The sequence below is a fragment of the Ursus americanus genome, chromosome 14 (assembly GCF_024610735.1).
Source record: "Ursus americanus isolate L20-20 chromosome 14, mUrsAme1.1.p, whole genome shotgun sequence".
In the NCBI taxonomy this organism is placed as follows: Eukaryota; Metazoa; Chordata; class Mammalia; order Carnivora; family Ursidae; genus Ursus; species Ursus americanus.
The window spans coordinates 40959283-40984798 of record NC_142140.1 but is presented as its reverse complement, the minus strand read 5'-3'; the positions used below and the strand labels follow the sequence as shown (position 1 = coordinate 40984798).

At 40.5% G+C, this 25516-nt stretch overlaps 1 protein-coding gene and 1 long non-coding RNA gene across 5 annotated transcripts in view; one reads left to right on the top strand and one right to left on the bottom strand.

Annotated features, from left to right (window-relative positions):
- SETD2 (SET domain containing 2, histone lysine methyltransferase) overlaps positions 1-2509 on the bottom strand; it is a 122557-nt gene extending 120048 nt beyond the window's left edge. For 2 of the 4 annotated variants that reach the window (XR_015726684.1, XM_087867093.1), the window contains exon 1: positions 2260-2508. Coding sequence is in view for 2 of the 4 variants with exons in the window: in XM_087867093.1 (XP_087723219.1) it covers positions 2260-2330 (71 nt within the window). In the remaining 2 variants the exon portion in view is untranslated. Of the gene's footprint in view, positions 1-2259 lie in introns of all 4 variants that reach the window. The other 2 variants (XR_006776288.2, XM_045778343.2) reach the window with 2 other exon arrangements.
- A 257-nt stretch (positions 2510-2766) lies between these two features.
- The window catches only part of LOC123779803 (uncharacterized), a 36233-nt gene continuing 13483 nt past the window's right edge, over positions 2767-25516 (top strand). The window contains exons 1-3 of the long non-coding RNA XR_006776291.2: positions 2767-3226; positions 6695-6770; positions 12931-13002. This is a non-coding gene — a long non-coding RNA (uncharacterized LOC123779803). The remainder of the gene's footprint in view (positions 3227-6694; positions 6771-12930; positions 13003-25516) is intronic.

Here is a 25516-nt window from a genome sequence, read left to right as displayed (position 1 = left end):
CCCTATTTTGAAGATGGGAAAACCCAAGCTGAGAGAGATGAAGGCACTTGTCGAAGGTTCAACTAGTGTTCAAAACCAGGGATGTTTGACTCTGAAATCCAAGTTCTTTAACCCTACACTGTACCGCTTTTCCCCCTCCAGTGGTATAATGACTAACTAGCTTCTACATACTACCTCAGAGGGTCTCCTGTCACTTCATTTCTCTAGGTTTCAGTTTCTCCGTCTGAAAAACAGGTGATGTTGTTCAGGATGCCTACTAAGATCCCTTCTAGCTCTTACAGTATTAGAACACATTTTATAATTCTCTGTATACTCCATGCAGGTTAATACACACACACACACACACAATTTGGAACTTAGTCACTTAAAAATGCAAAGCAGTGGCAACATGAAAGCAGTGGAAATAACTCCAAGACTTTGTGTCAAACAATAAACGTTCTTGATTCCTCCCCACTCAGGTCCAAAGATGCACTTCTGAGTCCATTTTCCCACATTATGAAAAACTATGTTTTCCCCAAGAAGTGTAAGGATGTGATCCTTAAGGCTTCTAGACTTCACCACACAACCTGGTAAAAAGAACGGTAAGCAGGCACTCAGTCCAATGGGGGGGGCTAGAATGTTATTTTCTACAGGACAACTGTTCAATAAGTGTTTATTGGGTCATGATACAGAATGGTTTGAGGTTCTCCAAGTCTCACACCAAAAGCCTATACAACATGAGCTTTGTAACTGCATTGATGATTGTGCAGTAAATTAAAACAATCTATCAAGGTAATGTTAACCTAAAAGCAAAGAACCCATGAAAAGATAAAGCCATGTTGAGACAACTTAGTATCAAAAATAAGAGTTGGGTTTGTCAGAAAGGTAGTATAATTATTTCTCTTTGTGTGCAGAAACAACCATCAATATCCCAACATAATCCTTCTGTGTTGAAAGTGAACCTAAGAACTATCAAGTAAGATCCAGACATTACTGGACCAAGTTGAAAAGCTTTGGCAAAGGGTTCAAAAAAAAAAAAAAAAAAAAAAGCGATAGCAGAGCTAAGGTAAAATGTGTCAAAAGAGCAAATCTCTTGGAATCCTTCTGCTCATAAAAGTGACAGTTTCATCTGAAATCCCTACCAACCGCTAAGTTTGAAATGAGTCGTATATTCGTAGGTCTAGACTTCAACCAACACCAGCAAATGGAGTTTCAGATAGCTTTTGAAAACAATAGTCTTGTGAGGGCGTAGGGAAAGAAGTGAATCCAGGCTCTGGAGTGGAAGCTCTCGGAGGTATCAGATACAGCAGATACAGACTTCACGGAAATGTAAAAAAAAAATGTCCAAGGCTGAAAAAACACTTTCGGGCCAAACTGTATTTCAGTTTTCTAGAATGCTGTCTCTTTAGAGAATCCTCAAATGATCCTTGGTTTTTAAGTAAGTCTTTATGAGAAGTAGAAAGTCATCCATTTAGGGTAAAAGGGTCCTGTTACCAAGGAAGTAGTGTCCGAGAAAGTGTGCAAATCCCACAATCTGGAAGAGAACGTCTGCCCCTCCGAAGGCTTTCATTTTCAGGCGGAAAAACAAACCCGGTGTCACCTCAACATCGGGGCCACACAATCCTCGCCACCATTACAAAACCGAAGTGCCAAAGGTGCAGAATCTGAAGCCGGAAGCACTGCGAGGCCAGGATCGAGTTCCAGGAGAAAAAAAATCAAACCTGAGAGTGCAGCGCAGACCCTCCGCGGCCCCGGGCCGAGGGAGGCACGCTAGGCCCTTCCGGTCCGAGCCGCCGTCGCCGGGAGGCCGGGCGACAAGCCGGGCGACGGGCCGGGCTTCCACCCGAGCCCGGGGATTCGCGGCCTACCCTCGCCGGTGCCCTCTCGCTGACTCCGACACCGGCAGTTCCTCCGCCTCGGCCCCTTCGCCTGAGGTGAGGCCTGCGCGGGCCGCGGGGAGCCGGAGGAGAGCGCCGAGCCTCGGGCCAGCCGGGTCGGTGCGGACGCCGCGGCGGCGGAGGCCGTGGCCGCCCCTCCCCCACCGGCCCGGCCCAACCGCCGCTGCGACGCGAGCAGCCGCGCCAACGCCGGGCCCAACCGCCGACCCGCCGCGGCCCGGGCGAGGCGGCGGCGGCGCGGGCCTGCTCCCCACGCCGCCCGCGCGAGTCCGCCGCCGGCCCGTTACTCCTCGCGCCGGCCCGCGCCGCCGCCCGTCAGGACGCGCCGCCCTCGGGGCTCTGGCCGAGGGCTGCCGCGGGGGACCGCGGAGCAGATACTTACTCAGGGGTCGGGTGCTCGGGGTCGTAGAAATCCCCCATCTTCGGAGGCGGCTGCGGCGGCAGCTGCTTCATCGGGAGCGGCTGGAGGCGGCGACGCGAGCCCCCTCCCCGCGGCAGGGCGACGCGCGGGAGGGGAGGGGAGGGGAGGAGGCCGCTGGTCCGACCGCGGCGGCGGCGGCAGGGGCGGCCCGCGTCGCTTGCTCGCTCGTTCCCTCCCTCCCTCCCTCCGGCGCCCGCCCGCCGCTCTCTCCCCCACACACTCACACGGGGAGCGACGCGCACCCCGCCAGCCCCTCCGCCTCACAGGCCCGGCCCCTTAAAGGGACACGCACGGGCCGCGCGTCCGCCGCCAGTCGGCGCTCCGGCAGCTGCGGGGCGACCCCAGGCGGGGGCGGGTTGGCCGGCCCGATCCTGCCGGCTGCTTCCCGGAACAAAAAGCGCCGGACCCCGAGTGGCGGCGCCGCCGGGACCCCTCCCTCGGGCCCACCGAGGCGGCCGGGGACTGAGGCGTGACCCGGCCCCGCCCTGTTGGCTGGCGACGTCGGGGGAACGACCCGAGCCTACCGGGACTCTACCCTTCCTGCCCCGCCGCCCGGGAAGACCTGCCCGCCCGAAGCGGCGGAGTCCGCGGCGGCGGCGCCGAGGGCACCTCCCGCGGGCCTCTGAGCTCTGAGGTACTGCGGTCGCCAAGCCTCTGGCCCTTCTCGTTATTTCTCCTCCTCGCTTTCTCTCCCCCTTGCCTCTTCATCTCACCCCTCGGCAGGTTACGGAAAAGGAGCCTGGCCGGGGATTCGCCCGGAGGCCGAGCTCCCGGGACTCCCCCTCCTCCTTCCCGCCTCCCTCTGGGTCTTCTGCCCCCACCCCAACTCTGCAAGGCCACAGCGCCGGTCTTCCGCGGGGTTCTTAGGGCCTCGGAGCAGATGGCCTTTGTCAGAGGCTGTTCATCACTTTCCTGCGAAAATGACGAGGTGAGAGTAAATAGGACAGCCTGAAAGGGCTACGGTTTTTAGTTATTTTTGGAAGGAGAAACCAGAATGCATAAAGCCTTTATCTAAACGCTCAGGACGTTAAAGAGTTTATGGCAATCGATCATTTTGTAATTGGGAGTTCATAGGATCGACCAGCTTTGGGCGGGGGTGGGGGGTGGGGTCACTATAATTTTAAATAGGATTGAATTTTACCAGCAAACAGTGGCATGGAAGTATGTGTTGTGGGCTGTTTGTGTGCCTCCTGCCCACCCAGTTTATATGTTAAAAAGCCTAACCTCCCAGGTTTTAGGAGGTGGGGCCTTAGGGTGATTAAGCCATAAGGGTGGAGCCCTCCTGAATGGGATTAGTGCCCTTATAAAAGAGACCCCATTGAGCTCTCTCCCTGTCTGCCCTGTGAGGGAAGATACTAGGAGAAAAGGGCAGGCTACAGCCCAGGAGAATTCTCCCACTAGCTCTCAGCCATGCCTGCACCCTGCTGTCGCATTTCCAGCCTCCAGAACTGTCAGAAATAAATTTCGGTTGTTTATAGCACCAGTCTATATGGTATTCTGTTACAGCAGCCTAAATCAAGACAGTATGTGTCCTAATTACTGAAATGTGATCTAAGTGAATAGACACCCTTTACTAACTCTTTTTTTATATCCTGTGTGTGTGCTTGCGCATATGCATACGCCGGCAGTGTCTACTAGCGCTTTATCATCGTTTCTCACTTGGGGATTATTTTAACATTTTTTTCTGTTGCCTTTAGGCATAGGGTCCGTGTACAGGGCCCATCTGATTCCCTAGGTTCAAGTCTCTCATGACCACTTCTTTACAGACCATGAATGTTACATAATTTCTCTGTGCTTTTTTTCTCATTGTAAGATGAGAATATTAACATGGACAGGTCCTGTCACTGTTGCAAGGATTAAAGGAGAAAATATCTGTAAAGCTCTAAACTTCCAGTAAATGTCAACAGTTAATCAGACATTTTATTTTAGTGCAGTGGTTAAGTGGTGACTCTACTTTGCACGTATACCAGCTCTGCCACTTTCCAGTATGTGACACTGGGCATGGTTACTTTTCTTGTAAGATCATTGGAAGATTGAATACTATTAAATGCCCTCATCCGTTATTGTACCAGGGTTTTTTGTGCATGTATTTTAAATTCAAAGAGAATGAACCCTCAGAACATATTCTTGAGCCTGGCCTCTTGATCAAAGCTGTGGAATAACTTGATCTTTAGTATTATTAGATATTGACTGTCTCCTATTTTATTACATAAAGCCTTCTGCAAATGTGTTTGAAGGAAAAATGTTAAAAAGTCTTAAGGTGAAATATAAGAGGCATTCATTCCTAGAGTGCTAAAAAACATAAAAACCTTCATAATTGTTCCTGCCATTACTGCTTCCCATTGACCCAGACCACCCCATCCCAGGGACCCTAGGGTAGCCTTTAGTGACCCTGAAACAAAGTTGACTCAGACATTTCTTGCCTTAGGGGAGCCTTTTGGCCCAAAGTTAGACAGTTGATCTCTTGAGCACGGTCTCCAAACTACTATTGTAAAAATTTTTAAGGTAATATATTGGCAAGACAGTTCTTAGAACTGACACACATAAAAGCCATACAATCAAGATAGTGAGGTACTCTAAGGTGCCAACAGGTGGTACCCCTTTTTTTTGCCAATGTACCCAGGCCAAAGCTCTACTACCTCACACGGGAATGTGGCCAAAGCTCTAAAAGAGAGAGAAATGGTCATTCCCCCTTAAACCCACAGCTGGAGCTGAATGGGGAAGCCACTCCTACCCACTTACTCTTGCCTCTTCCCATCCCACTCTTCCCAGATGAGGATTATTAGGGGACTGGTTGTGTTGTGCTCCTTAAGAGATGCCAATTTGGAAAAGACAAGCAAGCCCTAGGCCTTCAGTCCGAGGACTCCTCAAAGTTCTTTGCTTTGCCAAGAAGGGGCAGAGTTGGCAACAAGGCTAACATTGGGAGTGTGAGCAGAGCAGTGTGGGAAACTGTATCTCTACCCACATGCTCCCACAAAAACTCTCACCTTGGCAGAGTCAGGCCTATTACTGGCAGCCATAGACTGGAGTTAATAGTCATCTGCTGATACATGAGAGGTTGATATAGTATCAGAGAGGCAGTTTGGGAGTATACATGAATAATAGACACAAGGCTGGGTTATATCAAGATCAAATGTTTGAAAGCTCAGGCTTGCTGGTACAAGACTCATGTAAATCACAACAATTTGTGAGATACTAACTTGATTTCCTTAGTTATTTAAATATTATCTTGAATCTGTTTCCAGCTGTCAATGATCCTTATCATCTATTTGTTCTCTTTTCCCCCAGTGTACTTTTGAATAGAGGAATGGTCTGTATTACATATTCCAAAAACGTATTTTTCTTTGTTTGGTCCCTAGGAACCCAAAATTGCCTGTTACTATAATTATATATTAACCATAAAATCATAAATACATACAGGTCCATCCTAACATTAGAATAGAAACATGATTGGTTGTGGAGCCCGATTAAGGTTCTCTCTCTCTACCTCTCTGCCCTTCCCCACCCTTGCGCATGTGCGTGCTCTGAAAAAACAAAACAAAACAAAAAACATGATGTGGGTATTTAGAAGCTGTTATATACAGCTTTTAATGGTGATTTACTGTTTGGTTTCAGTAGATCAAAAAATTATTCTGTTATAACTGAAATGAATTCGTTTCCATTAATTAAAAATATAATGAGATAGTTTTTAGAACAATGTATGTTATTCTACAGATGAAAAACTTGGGTCAAGTGGTTTAAATGTGTATTTACTTTTCTGTAGGATAGAGCTTCTCTGTAGATACAACCAACGTCTTAGCATTTAGGGAACGTGAAATGTGATAATGTCTGAGAAAGTACCTAGTACATGTAAACTACTAGCCATGCACTAAAAAATAAGCTACCTTACAAATTTATGTATTTACATAAGGCTCAATATATTTGAATTTTATTGTATATTTAATCAATATACAAAATAACGGTAGTATCATTTAGAATAATGGTTATTCTGACTGTTCTGCACAAATCTATGGCTCTGGAATTCCTTAGAGAAAAAAGTATAATTACAATTGATTTTTAATCATGTTCAGTCTGCAGATCTCAACACAAGAGAAATCTAGAAAACAATATGCAACCTATATTGAACCCTACCCCATACATTATTTGTATCAAGTTAGCACCTTCCTATATGGTAGTATTGTAGTCTGTAGTTGTCTTTTCCTCTTCCGTACTTCTTTGTTAACTGACTTTCATTCTATCTTCCGAACTCTTATAAGTTCATTGTAGGCAGAAGCTTTATTGTCTTTAATATTTTATAGTGTTTGGCCCTGTATACGCCAGGTGTTTAATGAATACTTACTTTGCTACTCTTTTGAAAGCCTTAATTTTTTTTTTTTTTTTACTCTTTTTCTTTTAGAAACTCTGAAGTATTCACATTGGATTTGTCTGTCGAGACTAGATGGTTGAGCAGCTAATAAGCTACTGACATCCAGGTAAGCACTGTCTTCTGTGAAGTCTCCTTCATAAGCTCTTAGGAGCCAACCATTTCGTTGGCCTTGAAAGCGCTGACTTGAAAGAGCCATACACTTAACCCTCAAGTACACAGGAATATTATTAATTTCTTTTCAATATGTGTTAATCTTGTCTTCCCTGTGAGAGTACCAAACACTCAGGGAGGTGATTATAGTGTTTGTTTTGCGGTGTTTTGGATCTTGGCACCCTTTCAGAGAATTCATCTCAGGAGCTGCTTATTGCATCTTCCTTCCCAGCCTTGTGTCTCCCAGCAAAGGAAGAAACTCACTTTTACAAATTAGTAAACCAAAGATCCCAGCAGTTAAGGTACTTATCTAGGGTCACGTGACTAAGGAAAGGTAGAGCTAGGATCTGAACCTGGCTATCTGATTCAAGACATTTTCAGACCAAAAAATCTGGAGTTTACCACCAACAGAAAATACTCCCTTATATAAGAAGGAACGATGAGCAAAGAAATTGGCAAATAAGTGGTTAAAACTAAAAAAGTAACAAAGTAATAATAAGAATACATAATTTGTGTGGTTAATAAAGTAAAGCAAGATAGAAATAATACCCAGGACAACAAAATCATAATTTGGAAGTGGGAAGGGTGGGGTGGTGATTGGAGTTAAAGTTTTCCAAAGTCCTTGTATTGTTTGCAAAAAGGGTAAAAATATGGATTAAGCTTATTTCTTTTAAGTACTCAAGTTAAAACATCTCAAGTAACTACTAAGAGTTTTAATTTCTAAGTTAACAGAGAAATAGAATAAAATTACAAAAAAAAGCATTGTATGAAATTAGAAAAAAGAAAGCAATAGTGAAACAAATAGAAATCACAAATAATATGGTAAAAAATAAATGTAAATATTTCAGTAACTACAATAAATGTAAATTGAATAAAGTCTCCAGTTTTAAAAAACAATGTAATATAGACAAGGAAACAAAATCCAACCATATGCTATTTTTGAGACATTCTTAAAACCAAGAGCATAGAAAAATGTAAAAGGATGGAAAAACATGTCAGGCTAATATATCAGGAGAAAGCTGGTAACACCAGACTAAGAATAAATGAAGGTTACTAAATAATGATAAATTCAGGACCCTAGGACTTCAGAATTCCTTTTTTTTTTTTTTTTTAAGATTTTATTTATTTGAGAGAGTGAGTGAGAGAGAGAAAAGGAACAGGGGGAGGCAGAAGGAGAAACAGGCTCCACGCTGAGCAGGGAGCCTGATGTGGGACTCGATCCCAGGACTCTGGGATCATGACCTGAGCTGAAGGCAGATGCTTAACCGACTGAGCCACCAGGATCCCCTGGACTTCAAAATTCTAAACATGCATGGACATCATTACATGTCCTTAAGATACAAAAAGCAAAATTCAACAGAACTACAAGAAAAATGAATTTCCCAGTATAGTGGAGATTTTAACACACCTCAAAATAATGGATAGATCTTACAAGAATCAGAAGATATGAACAACATAATTAAAAAGATTGAATTAATAGACATATGAAGTGTTGCACTCAACAGAGCACTCATATCCTTCTAATGTGCCTGTGTGGAATGTTTATGAAAATTGACCTGGGTGCCTGGGTAGCTCAGTCGGTTAAGCGTCTGCCTTCAGCTCAGGTCATGATCCCAAGGTCCTGGGATTGAGCCGCATGTCAGGCTCCCTGCTTGCTGCTTCTCCCTCGCCCCCCTTGCTTGTACTCTCCCTCTCTCAAAAAAAAAAAAAAAAAAACCTTTAAAAATAAGAAAAATTGACCACATACATGTAAGTCCATGTAGTAATTCTCAACAAATTTCAGATGACTGATGTTGTATAACCCATGTTCTCTGACAAAAATGCAATTGAGTTAGAAATCACTAACTAAGGGGGCGCCCGATGGCTCAGTCGGTTGAATGTCTGCCTTTGGCTTAGGGCGGGATCCCAGGGTTCTGGGATCAAGTCCTGCATCCAGCTCCCTGCTCGGCGGGGAGCCTGCTTCTCCCTCTCCCTCTGCCATTCCCCCAGCTTGTGCTCTCTGGCTCATTCTCTCTCTCTCTCTCTCTCTCTCTGTCAAATAAATAAAATCTTAAAAAAAAAAAAAAAAAGAAATCACTAAGGGGGGAAGAGCACATCTGAATATTCAAAAGTATGCTTGTAAATAACTCATTGGTCAGAAAAAAAACCATAATGGGAATCACAAAGTAATTGGAACTAAAGAACAATGAAATGTAAATCCTGGATTCTCATCACTAGGAAAAAGAATTTTCTTTTTTTCTTGTTCTCTTTTTGGTATCTATATGAGAAGATGAATGTTAGCAGAACCTACTGTAGTAATCACAAAATATGTAAGTCCATCATGCTGTATGCCTTAAGCTTATATAGTGATTTATATATAGTGATTTATATTATTTCTCAATTACACTAGAGAAAAATAGTGAAATGACTAGCAAAATGGTAGAATATAGCTAAAGCAGTAAGTAGAGGGAAATTAGGGATTTAAATGCTTATGTTACAGGGGGAAAAAGACAAAATTGACAAATGACATGTCAAACTTAAGAGCTAAAGTAGAATTAAAAAAAAGATGAGAGCACAAAATCAAAGAAAAAGCATACAATTGAGAAGATGCACAAAGCCAACAATTATTTCTTTTAAAAGACTATAGACCAACTTCTGACAAATTGGGGGAAAAAATAGAAGATACAAATAAATAATGTAAAGGAGAATAATGTAAAGAACATGCAAATAAATAAGGAAAAGAGGGACAGAATTATGGAAACTATAGAGATTATAAAATTAATTTTAAAAAATGAAAAATTTGAGACCAATAAATTTGAAAACTTAGATCAACTTGAACAACTTTCTAAGATAATGCAAATTAGCAACACTGACTCAATGAGAAATGGAAAATCTATCTGGTCCTTAAACCATTAAAAATCAGTAGTCAATTTTCTCTCAAAAAGAAAGGAAGGGATGGATGAACAGATGGACAGACCCAGGCAGGCAAGGATAGGACAAGAAAGGAAAAGTTACAAGCTATTCTAATTCTTGAACACAGATGGAATAATCCTGAACAAAATATTAAAGCAAATCCAGCAATTTGTTAAAAAGATAAAAATCAAGATCAAGTTGAATTTATTTGAGGAATGAAAGTTAGAGTTCAATATTGCAAACTTTTTAAAGTAATTCCTCATATAACAAATTATAATGGTGTGGTAGACAGAATAGCTCCCCAGAGATGTCCACTTCCTAATCCCTGGTACCTGTGAATGTGTTTGTGTGGCAAAAGGGACTTTGATGTGATCGAGTTTCAGACCTTGGGATAGAGAGGTTATCTTGGACTATCTGGGTCTAATCTAATCACAAATCCTTAAAAATGGAAGAGGAAGGCAAACGTGTTGGTCAGAGAGATGAAAAAGACAAGGACTCAACCTGCCTGTTGCTGGCTTTGAAAATGGAGGAAAAGGGCCATGAGCCAAGAAATGTGGCAGCCTCTGCAAGATGAGAATGACCTTCACTCATTTTACAGGCAGGGAGAAAACAGGGACTGTGGTCCTACCACCTCTAGAAACTGAATTCTGCCAGTAACCCAATGAGCAGGAAATAGATTTTCTCCTAGAACCTCCAGAATGGAATATAGCCTGCCAACACTGTTTTTAGTTCAGTTAGACCCATACTGGACTTCTGGTGTGCAGAACTAAAAAAATAAACTTGTTCTGTCTTAAGCTTCTAAGGTTGTAATAATTTGTTATAGCTGAAATTGAAAGCTAATAAAGGTACAACCAAACACTTTTAGATGCTGGCAAAAATATTTGTTAAAAATCAGTAACCATTATTTATTTATTTATTTATTTTTAAGATTTTATGTTTTTGAGAGAGAGCACAAACAGGGGGAGCAGCAGGCAAAGGGAGAGGAAGAAGCAGGCTCTCCACTGAGCAAGGATTCCCCCCACCCCTGCCCCGATGCAGGACTCGATCCCAGGACCCAGGGATCATGACCTGAGCCAAAGGCAGATGCTCAACTGACTGAGCCACCCCGGAGCCCCCATTCTTAATTTTAAAAAAAGAAAGAGGAACCAAAAAAACCTTTAACAAATCAGGAATAGAAGAAAATTTCCTTAACCTGATAAAGACCTAGAACAAACATTATACATAATTGTGAAATAAAGCATTTCTTTTGAAATTAAAAATAAAATGTTTGCTGTCACCATTTCTATTCAACATTGTATTTGAGTCCTAGCCAGCAAAATAAAACAATGAAAGAAATAAAACATGTAAGGGGATCCTGGTGGCTCAGTTGGTTAAGCCTGCAACTCTTGGTTTGCTCAGATCACGACCTCAGGGTCATGGGATCGAGCCCCACATAGGGCTCTGCACTCAGTGCGGAGTCTGCTGGAGATTATTTCCCTCTCCCTCTCCCTCCTCCTTCACTCCTCCCTCTCCCTCTCTCTCTTTCAAATAAATAAATAAATAAAATATTTTTTTAAAGGAAATACAACATGTAAGGAATGAAAAAAGACAGTTGTTATTTACAGGTGGTATGAGTGTCTGCTTAGAAAACCCAAAATAATTTTCAGAATAATACTTAGAACTAATGACAATTCTTCAAGTTTTTCAGATAAAAAAAATCAACTGCATTTCCATAATCCAGCAGATAGAAAGCACAAGCAAATAAAACATACCATTTACAAAAACAGCATCAACACCAAACTATTAGAGCTGGGTTATCTTACTGGTTATCCATGTGGAGAGAAAGTAAAAATGGATCCTTATCTCGTATTTAACCCAAAAGTCAATTCCAGGTGGATCGAAGACTTCAATATAAAAGGCAAAACATGAAAAGATTTAGAATAAAATATAGAATAATACAATATCTTTGGGACATGCCCATGTGATAGAAAAAAAATGTCCTTAAAATTCAAAGTACAAACCAAAGAAGTAAAAATTCAGCTCCCTTGAAACTTTGTCATAAAAAGACAAAAAGTGAAAGAAAAAAAATCATAAGCTAGAAAGAAAAATCTGCAACACACATAACAGCAACAATGAAAGTATCCAGAGCTACACCCCAGTACAGTAGGTATTAACAACAGTAGGCTGTTGAGTATTTAAAATGTAGGTAGGCCAAATTAAGAGGTGCTGTTAAGTATGAAATAGATTCCAGATTTCAAAGAGTTAGTACAAAAAAAAAATGTTATGTATTGCATCTTGAAATGATAATATTTTGGTAAGTAGATTATATTATTAAGTAAAAAAAACTATTAAAATTAGTTTTGCCCAGGGACGCCTGGCTGGCTCAGTCAGTTAAGCGTCGGACTCTTGATTTCAGCTCTGGTGATGATCCTCAGGGTCGTGGGATCGAGCCTCACATCGGGCTCCCCACTCAGCGGGGAGACTGCTTCAGCATTCTCTCTCTCCCTCTGCCTCTGTCCCACTCTCTAAAATAAATAAATAAATCTTTAAAAAATAAAATTAATTTTGCCTGTTACCACTTTTTTTAAACGTGGCTACTAGAGCATTTTAAATTACATCTGTGACTTGCACTTGACTTCTGTTGGACAGCATTGATCTAGAATATACAAAGAACTCGTGCCAATCAGAAAAAGGTAACCCAGTTTTTTAAATTGGCAAATACCGCCAAAGAGGAAAAATTAATAGCTAAGAAACACTTGAAAAGATGTTTCAGGGAAATCAGGCACAGTGCAGTGTTAGTGGGAATGTTAATTGGTATAATGGCTTTGGAAAACAATTTAGCATTACTTTGTAAAGTTGAGTATGGGCATACCCTACAACCAGCAATTACACTCTTAGATACACAGATTACAGAAACTTGCACATGTACACCAAAGGCCATGTTCAGGAACGTCCATAGCAGTATCGGCAAATGTCCATACAACATAGAGTATTTATATAATGAATGATCAAACAGCATTGAATATGAATGAACTTTTCAGCTTCACCTATCGAAATGGTTAAATCTCAGGAACATAATGACAAGGAAAAAAAGGACGTAAAAGAATATATAATTTTTTTCATTTATATGAAGTTTTACAAGCCGAAATTAAAGAACAGATTATGCAGGGAATTAAGCATAACAGAACTCAAAGGGAAAACTTAAGGGATAAGTAAAAAAAACTCAGGATTTTTTTTTTCTAAAGGGGGAAAAGGAATTGTGGGAGCATCAAGGAGGCTTCAGAGAATCACTAAAGCTCTATTTCTTAAACGAGGCGGTAAGTCCATATATATTTGTTTTACTGTTATTTTGTCTACCCCTGTTTGATTAATAACTATCTATTTATTATTTAATAAAACCTTGTGTGTATCCTTTGACCAGCAAATTCTATTTCTGAAGTTCTAGTTTATAGAAATAAAAGTACTAGTACAAAGAATAAATGTACAAAGATATTAATTGTATCATTGTGTTGGGGGAATAAATGGTCATAAATAAGGAAATGCAGGAATACATTTTACAATATCCATACTAAGGAGTATTATTACACTGTCATTTAAAAGAATGAATTTTCACTGTACTAGAGATTCTGGAGGAGTTTCCATGAGGTTTTGGGGTTTGGTGGATGGGAAAAGCAAGACACTTAAACTTATTTATACATGTATATATTTGTTTGATTTTATGAGTATGGGGAAGGCTACGAGTGGATATATGCCATTTAGTTGAGTTATCTTGATTTGAGAGTGGGGAGAAATGAAGGAAGGAGGAAGTGACAGAGAAAAAGAAAAGGGAGGGGGCGTGCCTGGGTGGCTCATTTGGTTAAGCATCTAACTTTGGCTCAGGTCATGATCTCAGCGTCCTGGGATTGAGCCCCATGTCAGGATCCAGGATCAGCACTCAGTGGGGAGTCTGCTTCTCACCCTCTACCTCTCCCTCTGCCCACCCTATCCCCCACTCATGCGTGCTCTCTCTCTCAAATAAATAAAATCTTAAAAAAAAAAAAAAAAGAAAAGAAAAAGGGAAAATTACCACCATACTCCAGTAAATATATTGTGGTCCCATGTATATGTATAAACTATAGATATTTGTATATATCTAGAGATCCATTAAGAAATTGGGAGGAAAAAAACAGTTGAATCTATATTTACTGATATAGGGATATCAACTGAAAAAAGTAAGTTCCAGATTAATATGTGTTTGGAGTCTGTTTCAGTAAAGCCAAAAGCCATATATATGCATAGTATGTAAGTGCTCGTATATCTGAACAGTGAATATGCAGAAGATTATACACCAGTCTTAATATTGCTGATGGTTTGAATGCAGAGAGCGAGAGAAAGAAAGCAATCAAAGATAAATCTTAAAATTTTTTACCTCAGCAACTGGGTGATTGGTGGAGACTAATGGAAATTGGAGGACAAATAGGTCAGGGGATATGGGAGTAATAATTCTGCTTTGAGGGGCATCTGGGTGGCTCAGTTGGTTAAGCGTCCAACTCTCGATTCCGGCTCAGTTCATGATCTCAGGATTGTGCAATGGAGCCCCACATTGGGGCTCAGTGGGGAGTCTGCTCCAGATTCTCTCTCCCTCTCCCTCTGCTCCGCCCCTCCCCCCCACGTGTGCACTCTCTCTCTCCCTCTCTCTCAAAATAAATAACTCTCTTTAAAAAATGATTCTGGTTTGAACATATAAACTTAGAGAATGCTGCTAAACATTCAAAGGGAGATATGAAGTGACCAGTTCAAAATACCAGTTAGGAATTTAGAGGAATGCTATAGATACACAAACATAGATTTTGGAGTCACCAGGATACAAGTCTGTATGAGATCTCGTAGGGAGAAGGTACAGCTAGAGAAAAGGGCAGATAAAAGGACAGGGCCCAGGATTAAGCATTTAGGAATATTAGCATTTACAGGTCATAAAGAATGATAAGCCAGCAAAGGGACAAAGGTGAAGCTGAAAACAAACAGAAGAGTGTGGTCTTGTGGAAGCCATGAGAGGAAACCTTTTAAATGAATGGATAGAAATTCAGAAGCAATATGCTTCCCACTCTCAGCTACTTCTCAGATTTATCTTTGTATCAGTTTTTAATTGCTGCATAACAAAACACTGACAAACTGAGGGCTTCAGAGGGGAGGGGGGTGGGGGATTGGGATAGGCCGATGATGGGTATTAAGGAGGGCACATATTGCATGGTGCACTGGGTGTTACACGCAAATAATGAATCATGGAACATTACATCAAAAACTAAGGATATACTGTATGGTGACTAACATTACATAATAAAAAATTATTAAAAAAACAAATCCAAAAAAATAAAAAATAAAACAAAAATAGTGGGGTGCCCGGGTGTCTTAGTCAATTAAGGGGCTACCTTTGGTTCAGGTCATGATCCCGGGATCCTGGGATCGAGCCCTGCATCAGGCTCCCTGCTCTGTGGGGAGTCTGCTTCTCCCTCTCCCTCTGCCCTTCCCCCACCCCTGCTCATGCTTACTCTCTCTCCTCTCAAAAAAATAATATCTTTTTAAAAAACAAAAATAGTCATTGATTGTGCTCACAAATTTTCAGTCTGGTCAGGACTCAGGCAGGGAAGGTTCATCTCTGTTCCACATGGGATCAGCTGGGACAGCTCTACTGAGAGCTAGCACATTTGTTTCCAAGGTGGCTCACACATGTTGCTGACAAGTTGGTACAGGCTATTATTGGCTGGCAGCTCAGCTAGGGCTGAGGACTAAGGTCCTTAGTTTTTCCAGTTAGACCTCCTCATGTGGCCTGGGCTTTTTCATTAGTACAGTGGCTCTCTCTAACAGTGAACCTCCTAAGAAGAGCCAAGTGAAAACTGCATTGCCTTTTATGATCTAGCCTTAGGAATCACATAGCATTTACTTCCACTGTACTCTATTAGTTGAAGCAATCAGAAGGCCCACCCAAGTTCAAGAGGAAGGATCATAATTCTACCTCCTAATGGGGGAGTGGCAAGGTTTTGGAAGAGCACTTTGGATGAGAAATACTGTTGTTACCATTTGGGCAAAATATCTACCCAAACCTGGTCAGACATGATAGCTAAAAAGTAAAGCCTAAAAATGTCTGCACAGTTGGGTACCAAATTTATTGACGGAGTATGTTAGAAAGAAATATTGCAACCAAGTGTATAAGAATCACATTTAATGCAGTACCTCAAAGAGTTCTGTGCAATATGTATTTCATAATAGAAGGGGGAAAGCCTGGGTATAAGAGGAGGCATAGATTAAACTTGTTTAATATTAAGTGACAGGGGTGCCTGGGTGGCTCAGCCATTAGGCGTCTGCCTTCGGCTCAGGTCATGATCCCAGGGTCCTGGGATCCAGCCCCGCATCGGGCTCCCTGCTCAGCGGGAAGCCTGCTTCTCCCTCTCACACTCCCCTTGTTTGTGTTCCCTCTCTTGCTCTCTCTCTCTGTCAAATAAATAAATAAAATCTTCAAAAAAAATTAAGTGATAAAAAAAAATTAAGTGACAATGACCATAACATTATTAATATTAACAACTATTATTTAAATTTAGTATGTCCATATAAAAGGATCTTTTTTGAAAAATCATGTTTAGTATTACCAGTTGTTCTTGGCTATTTCATTTATAATTAAAAAAATTTTTTTAATGAAATAAAAAGTAGACAGTGGAAGATATTCTTGGAAAAGTGAAAATCCCAAACTTGGATCAAGAAAAATCAGCGAGAATAACTACAGAAGAAATAAAGGGTTGGGGCACCTGGATGGCTCAGTCGGTTTAGCGTCTGAGTCTTGATTTCACCTCAGATCATGATCTCAGGGTTGTGAGATCAAGCCCCATGTTGGGCTCCATACTCAGCTGGGAGTCTGCTTGAGATTCTCTCTCTCCCTCTCCCTCTCCCTCTGCCTCTCCCTCTGCCCCTCCCCCTGCTCACACACACACACACACACACACACACATGCACACACACCCACACACATTCACTGTGTCTCTCTCTCAAATAAATAAATAAATCTTAAAAAAAAAGAAGGGTAATCAAATATCTATGCCTAAAAGATGCAGACTGCTTCATTAAAAGAGAAAAAATTATATGATTATCTCAATAAATGAAAAAATATTAATGAAGTTTAACATTCATTATTGATAAGTACTCTCAATCAACTAGAAGCAGAAGAAAATTTAATATGAAAATGTTTACTGGAAAATTACAAAAACATCATAGTTAATATAGAACATTGGGAATGTTCCCATTAAAACCAAAAACATAATGGGGCTCCTGGGTGGCTCAGTTGGTTAAGCATCCAACTCTTGATTTTGGCTCAGGTCATGATCTCAGGGTTGTGAGATCAAGCCCGTGTCGGATTCCCCACTCATCAGGGAGTCTGCTTGAGGTTCTCTCTCTCCCTCTCCCTTTGCCCCCCCTTCAAATAAATAAATATATATTTTTTTAAACTAGAAACATAAGGGGCACCTGGATGGCTTAGTTGATTAAGCATCTACCTTCGGCTCAGGTCATGTTCCCAGGGTCCTGGGATCAGGCCCCATATCAGGCGCCCTGCTCAACGGGGAGTCTGATACTCCCTCTCCCTTTGACCCTTCCCCCTGCTTGAGCTCTTATTTGCTCTGTCTTGCTCAAATGAATAAATTTAAAAATCTTTAAAACACACACACAAAACTAGAAACATAAGTATATTGATAGCATCATATAGAGGGCCTAACATTAATTAAAGCCTGTAAATAAAGAGGAAGAGGAAAATATTACACATTTTCTGCAGCAGTATGACCTAGAACGTTTAAGAAAATCAACTGGTAAACTAGTAGCTCTCATAAAAGTTTAATATCAATGTGGTTGGATGAGAGATTAGCCTATTTTTTTAAGGTTTAGGAGTCCCATGCTCATTCTCAAGTTAAGTGGTTTACTAGAATGATTCTAGTACTTATTGGGGCGCCTGGGTGGCTCAGTCGTTAAGCATCTGCCTTCGGCTGGGATCGAGCCCCACATTGGGCTCCCTGCTCCACTCAGAAACCTGCTTCTTCCTCTCCCACTCCTCCTGCTTGTGTTCCCTCTCTCGCTGGCTGTCTCTCTGTCAAATAAATAAATAAAATCTTTAAAAAAAAAAAAAAAGACTTATTAGCAGGTTATACTCACAGCCAGGACTTATTACAGCAAAAGATACAGAGTAAGAGCAACAGAACAAAAATATACATTGGGTGAAGTCCAGAGAAATCACACATAGGCTTCCAAGTCATTCCCCTCCTGGGACCACACAAAAGATACACTCTTTCTAGCAGGAAACTGGAAGGACGTGAAATGTCTGCCAAAGGAAGTTCGCTCTGGTCCAAGGGTCTGGAGCTTTCATCAGAGGTTGGGGGCATGTAGGCAACTGTTCTGGCTACATGACCATCCTTGGTAACTGAAACTCAGGACCCCAACAGTGAAATGAGGCACATCATCAATTGTGATATTTGTGCAAAACAATCCTAATAAACTGGTACAGCATCAACCATTGCCCTGGGCATACAGAATGTCATCAAACATAAAGAGCATTCTGAAGGCCATATTCTCAGTTGGTTGGCCAAGGGTTAACAGGGTTCTAGGCTTCCCAAACACTTGCAACCAGACTCCTGTATTAACTCTTTTCTTCTCAAAAATTAACAGTATTAGCCAATTTTTAAATGTAAGAAAGAAAAATAGAACCCCATCCATAAGGGCAACAAAAGTTATAAACAATAAGAAATAAGTGCACCCTATATTAAGAAAACTTGAAAAGTAAAGTTTTAAGAAACAGGGAAATATATATTGTACATAGACAGAAAGACAACATTGACTTCTGCTTCTGGATAAAGAGAGAATAAACATACATCCTATTCCTCTAGAAACAGCAACTAAAAAAAGCCCTTAACATTATACATAAACCAAAATGACTCTGTAACCTTACTGGCTTGGGACCTTGGGAGCACAAAATGACACAGTGATGAGATACCTGGGTTTTCTCTTCTTGTCTCCTGTACCCCAGACTGGGTGCTAGAGTAGCTGGCAACTGAGAAAGGCCAACAGGAGTGCTCCTCAAGCCACTTCTCTAGCTAATGGCCCAAGAAACAGGCAATCTACCAAGAGAGAGATAGACAATACTTCCCCATCCTACCAAACAACTTCTGTCAGCAATACCTTGGAAATGGGGAACCTAGAGTTCCACTCCATCCCAGCTGTAATGTGGGTGGTGTCGGAGAAGACTGAGTGGGAAGTTGGGATTTTTCTTTCCTGCCTAGTAGTATTAAGGCTCCTTTATAGTATCAGTGGAGGCCACATGGGGGTTCTGGACTTCTCCCCACCAACTGTATAAAGGTACCCTTCTCTTTACCCTTCAGTATCAGGGGAGGCAGAATGTGAAGATGGCACTTTCACCAACACCCAGCAATAATGAGGCCTCCCCTATTATAATGTAATTGCAGGACCTAACAAGTCACCCCCACCTTCTTAACCAAGGCGGTGTCAGGCATAGTGGGAGGCAAGATACCCAACTTCCATAAGAGGAACAAAGCACCAAGGTATCACTTCCCTCTGAGATGCCAAGAAGGTCAAACAGGAAGTCTGGAATTTTGCCCTCATCGGGCAGAAAGAAGGTGGGTACCCCATTCCTCTCTGATATGGTGTCAGAAAGAACCTGCTAAAATAGAAGATTTATATAAGATCCAGAGTCTCATGACACTAAATGTCCAGGATACAATTTTATCTTTTTAAAGATTTTATTTATTTGAGAGAGAGAGAGCACGAGAGCAAGCAGGGGGAGGAAGAGGGACAAACAGACTCTGCACTGAATGTGAAGCCTGATGCAGCACTTTGATCTCAGGACCCCAAGATCAAAACCTGAGCTGAAATTAAGAGTTGGACACTTAACCGATTGAGCCACCCAGGCACCACTGTCCAGGATACAATTTAAAAAGGAAAATTACTCATCATACCAAGAACCAGGAAAATTTCAACTTGAATGACAAAATATAATTTTAAAAATGCTGACACTAAAATGAATCAGATGTCAGAATTATCCGACAATTTTAAAGCAACCATCATAAAACTGCTTCATCAAACATTTATGAACCCATTTGAAACAAATACATTTAAAAAGTCTCAGCAAAGAAATAGAAGATAAAGTAGAACTAAATGGAAATGTTCAATTCAGTAGGTGAGCTCAATAACTGAATGGAGAAGACAGAGGAAAGAACCAGTGCACTTGAAGATAAGACAAAGCTACCCAATCTAAACCACACAGAGAAAATAAATTGAAAAAAAAAATAATGAACTGGTCCTTAGGAACCAGTGGAACTATAACAAAAGATACACATTTGTGGAATCAGAGTCCCAAAAGAAGAGAAAGAGGGTGGGGTGGAAAAAGTATTCAAAGAAATGATGGCTGAGATTTTCCAAATTTGTCAAAATACATAAACCTATAGATTCAAGAAGCTGGACAAGTCATAAACAGGACAGACCCAAAGAAATCACCCCAACATACATCATACTTAAACTTCTTAAAACTGGGGTGCCTAGGTGGCTCATTTGGTTAAGCATCTGCCTTCAGCTCAGGTTGTGATCCTGGGGTCCTGAGATTGAGCCCCAAATCAGCCTCCCTGCTCAGCAGGGAGTCTCCTTCTCCCTCTCCCTTTGCCACCCCCCCCCCCACAGACTCATGCTCACTTGTGCTCTCTCTCCCCCAAATAAATAAATAAAATCTTTTTAAAAATAAATAAACTTCTTGGGGCGCCTGGGTGGCGCAGTCGTTAAGCGTCTGCCTTCAGCCCAGGGCATGGTCGCGGGGTCCTGGGATCGAGTCCCACATCAGGCTCCTCTGCTGGGAGCCTGCTTCTTCCTCTCCCACTCCCCCTGCTTGTGTTCCTTCTCTCACTGACTGCCTCTCTCTCTGTCAAATAAATAAAATCTTTAAAAAATAAATAAACAAACAAACAAACTTCTTAAAACTAAAGACAAAAAAATCTTGAAGGCAATGACAGAGAGATAACACCTATAGGGGAAGATATTTTTGAATGACATCAGATTTCTCATGAGAAACCATGGAGGTAAAAAGAAAGTTGCCTATTTTCCAAGCACTCAAGGAAAAGAACTGTCAACCCCAAATTCTACATCTAGTGATATTATCCTTCAAGAATGAAGGGAAACTACAGAAAACTTGGAAGAACTAAGAATTTGTTACCACCAAACCTACCCTAAAAATTGCTAAAGAATGTTCTCAAAATATAAGGAAGATGATACAAGATGAAAACTTAGAATATCAGGAAGAATTAAAGCACAATAGCAATAGTGAAAATGTTGGCAAATACCTTCCTTCTCTCAAGTTTTTAAAATTATGTTTGATAGTTGAAGCAAAAAATATAACATTGTCTGATGTGGTTCTCAGTGTATGTGTGAGAAACATTTAAGACAATTATAAATAGGGGAGGGTAAAAGGACTTAAAGGGAGGTAAGGTTTTTATACTTCATTTGAACTAAAATATTAAAACCAGTAGACTGTGGTAAGTAATGTATGTATAATGTAATATCTAGAGCGACTACCAAAAAAATTTATACAAAGAGACACACTCGAAAACACTATAGTTAAATCAAAATGGAATTTTTTTTTTTTAAAGTAGGCTCCATGCCCAGCATGGACCCCAACGCAGGGCTCAAACTCACAACCCTGAGATCAAGTCCTGAGCTGAGATCAAGAGTTGAATGCTTTTTAAAAAAATTTTTTAAAGATGTTATTTATTTATGTATTTATTTATTTGTCAAAAGACAGAGCACAAGTAAGGGGAGCAGCAGGTAGAGGGGAAGCAGGCTCCCTGCTGAGCAAGGAGCCCAAAGTGGGACTGGATCCCAGGACCCTGGGATCATGACCTGAGCCAAAGGCAGACCTTAACCGACTGAGCCATCACGGTGTCCCAAGAGTCAAATGCTTAACCAACTGAGCCACCCAGGTGCCCCACCAAAATGGAATTCTTAAAATCAATTAACTCACAGAAAGGCAAGAAAAAGAAAAAGAAATGGAAAAGAGGAGGAATAAACAAAAAAGAAAATGGCAGATTTAAGCCCCAACATACGGTGATTACATTAAATATAAATTCTCTAAATATAGTAATTAAAAGACAGAGATTAGGAGAGTAAATTAATAATCAAAAGATCAATAACCCAGTTTTTTTAAATGGGCAAAGAAGTTGTATGGTGACAGATGGTAGCTACATTTGTGGTGAGCATAACTTAACGTACAGAGTTGTCAAATCACTATGTTGCACACCTGAAACTAATGTAACATTGTGTGTTACCTTTACTTCAATAAAAAAAATTGCTAAGAGGATAATAAAATGTATATGCAGAATTTAAAAGTACAGGAAGAACTAGGGTTTTAACTTTGTAACTGTAATGTATCAAATGTTAATTTTAGAAACTAAACATTTTTTAAAGATTTTTTTTTGTTTAATTTTTAAGTAATCTCCACACCCAACATGGGGCTTAACTCATAACCCCAAGATCAAGGGTGACATGCTCACTGGCTGAGCAAGCTAGGCACCTCTAGAAACTAATTAAACTTCTGGGTAATCTCTTCTGTGCAAAAATTAACTAGTTAATTAATAATTAAAAAATAAAATGGGCAAGAGATGTGAGTAGACATTTCTCCAAAGAGGATATACAAATTTACACGAATAGATATATGAAGAAAATTAGTCATTAGGGAAATGCAATAATGAAATGCTGATTAACATCCATTAGAATGGCTAGAATTAAAAAGGCAGACAACAGTAAGTTTTGACAAGGGTGTGGAGAAATTGGAACTCTCATACATTGCCAGTAGGAATGTAAAATTGTGAAGCCACTTTGGAAAATAGTCTGGGCGGTTCCTCAATATATTAAACATAGAGTTAATATATGACCCAGCAGGGGTGCCTGGGTGGCAAAGCGGTTAAGTGTCTGCCTTTGGCTTAGGGCATGATCCCGGCGTTACGGGATCGAGCCCCACATCAGGCTCCTCTGCTATGAGCCTGCTTCTTCCTCTCCCACTCCCCCTGCTTGTGTTCCCTCTCTCACTGGCTGTCTCTCTCTCTCTGTCAAATAAATAAATAAAATCTTAAAAAAAAAATATGACCCAGCAATTCCATCCGAGTATTAAAAATATGCATCTACACAAAACTTGCACATGAATATTCATAGAAGCATTACTTATAATAACTAAAAGTAGAAACAACTCAAATAAGTACATTAACTGATGCATGTATAAACAAAATATGTCGTATCCTTACAATGGGAATATTATTTGGCAGTAAAAAAGGAATGAAGTCTGATAATAATGCCACAACAGAGATGAGCCTTTAAAACATTGTTTTAAGTGAGGGAATCCCACTGCAAAAGACCACATATTATATGATCATATTCATGTGAAATATGCAAATAGGCAAATCCATAGAGACAGGGCATAGAGTAGTGGTTGCCTATGGCTGACACAGGTGAAGTGGAGAAATGGGGAGTGACTGGTAATAGACACAAGCCTTTTGGGGAGGTGACAAATAAATGTGCTCAGATTGCAATGGTCTGTGGATATACTAAAGTCCACTGAATTACATTCTTTAAGAGGGTGATTTTTATTGTGTGTGAATTATATTGTAATAAAGCTTTTTATAGAAGAAACCACAGGGGAAAAAGTCAATTGTATTTTTATATGCTAACCATGAACAATTGGATATTGAAATTAAAAAAAGACTGTATCATTAATAATATAAAAATATGAACTACTTATGGATAAACTTACAAAGGATGTGAAAGATCTGTATACTGAAAACTATAAAATACTCCTGAGAAAAATTAAAACTTTATAAATGGAAAGATACACCTCCTTTATGGTTAAAAGATTCAATATTGTTAAGGTGTCAATTCTCCCCAATCTTATCTATAGATTCAGTGCAACACCAATCAAAATCATCAAAACAACTTGGAAAAAACAATGTTGGAAGGCTAATACTACATAATCCCAATAGTTATTATAAAGCTACAGTAATCAAAACAGTTTGGTTTTAACATAAAGCTAGGAACATATATATCAAAGGAATAGAAGAGAGTCCCAAAACAACCCCACACATGTATGGACAACTATTTTTAACAAAAGCATAAAAGCAATTTAGTGGAGAGAGGATAGACTTTTCAACAAGTCGTACTTGAACAACTGGACTTCCATATGCAAAAAAATAAACAAACAAACTTGGATCCGTATCTCACACCACATGCAGCAATTAACTCTAAGTGAATCATAGACCTAAATGTGAAACCTTAATTAAAAAACTTCTAAAAGAAAATGGAAGAAACCCTTATGACCTTGACTTAGGCAATAAAAGCACAATCCAGGGGCGCCTGGGTGGTTCAGTCGGTTAAGCATCTGCCTTCAGTTCAGGTTGTGATACCAGGGTCCTGGGATGGAGCCCCGCATCGGGCTGCTTGCTCGGCAGGGAGCCTGCTTCTCCCTCTATGCCACTCCCCCTGCTTGTGGGCGCGCTCTCTCTCTCTCTCTCTCTCTCTCTCTCTCTCTCTCATAAATAGATGGGTAGAATCTTTTAAAAAAAGATTTGAACAGGCACTTCATCAAAGAAGATATCCAGATGGTGAGTAAGAACATGAAAAGATGCTCAACATCATGCAAATTAATGATGCAAATTAAAAATGGAGCAGGAAACTACTACACAACTATTAGAATAGCTGACATTAAAGAGACTGACCATATCAAATATTGGCAAGGATGTATTGTGCTTTCTTCTTGGTGGTAGGAGATACAAGATGCAATAATTTGTCTTTCATTCTGGAGGTGATGTCCCAGACTACTAGACTCCTAAAAATTGTACTGAATGTGATGGACCCCTGAATCTTCATAGGATTCATCTCCCAGCCATTGTAGCACATGAGTCTCACCAAGGACTTTACAAAGCTATCCATTTATTGCTTCTTTTGTTCAATTAGCATGATGTCATCAATATGGTGGACCAATGCGATATTCTGACAGATGTCCAGATTGTTTAGATCTCTCCGTTTTATAATTTGACAGAAGTCAGGAGAGTTAAGACAGCTTTGGGCCAAACTATAAATGTATACTGTTGTCCATTCCAAATGAATGTGAACTGTTTTTGAAATTAGAGATTGTTAGTATTTATAAATGCTACCTTTTAACACTATTGTAATACAGCTTTTGTCTGTTTAGTTCACATTATGTAACTCTAGCATATGACTGACATAATTCAACCAAGTGCCCCATACGGTAGAGACAATTTTGCGTCCTTTTATCCCTCTGATACTCTAATTTCTGCCTCCCTAGACAGTACTCATAACTATTTGTATCTCAGAAAGAAAAATGGTATGTATACTCTAAGGAAATACAGTGATGTCTGACGCTTTTTTTTAAATTGAGAAATTGATTTGTCTGATAAATGTGCTCAGATCTTACTGGAAAAGGCTAATTTTTATTGAGTTACACAAAGGGTACCTTTTTCTAAAATTATCTAACCCAAGCTATTTCGCCCTTACCATGAGAAACCCAAGCAAATTAAAATGAATCCCAAGCTTGGAGCAATAAATTAGTAGATTTGTGCTTCTCTCTGTGAACATCTTTTATTTTTATTTTTTGGTTTCCCAGGTATAGTACCTGCTAGTAGAACTTTTCTAAAATGGTGTTCTCTCACAGCAATTTATTGAATGCTTTCTATATGCCAACTCCTGTGGGTAGAAATAGAGGATATGGAGATAAATGAGATCATCTCTGCCTTTGGGAAGCTCTCAGACTAACCT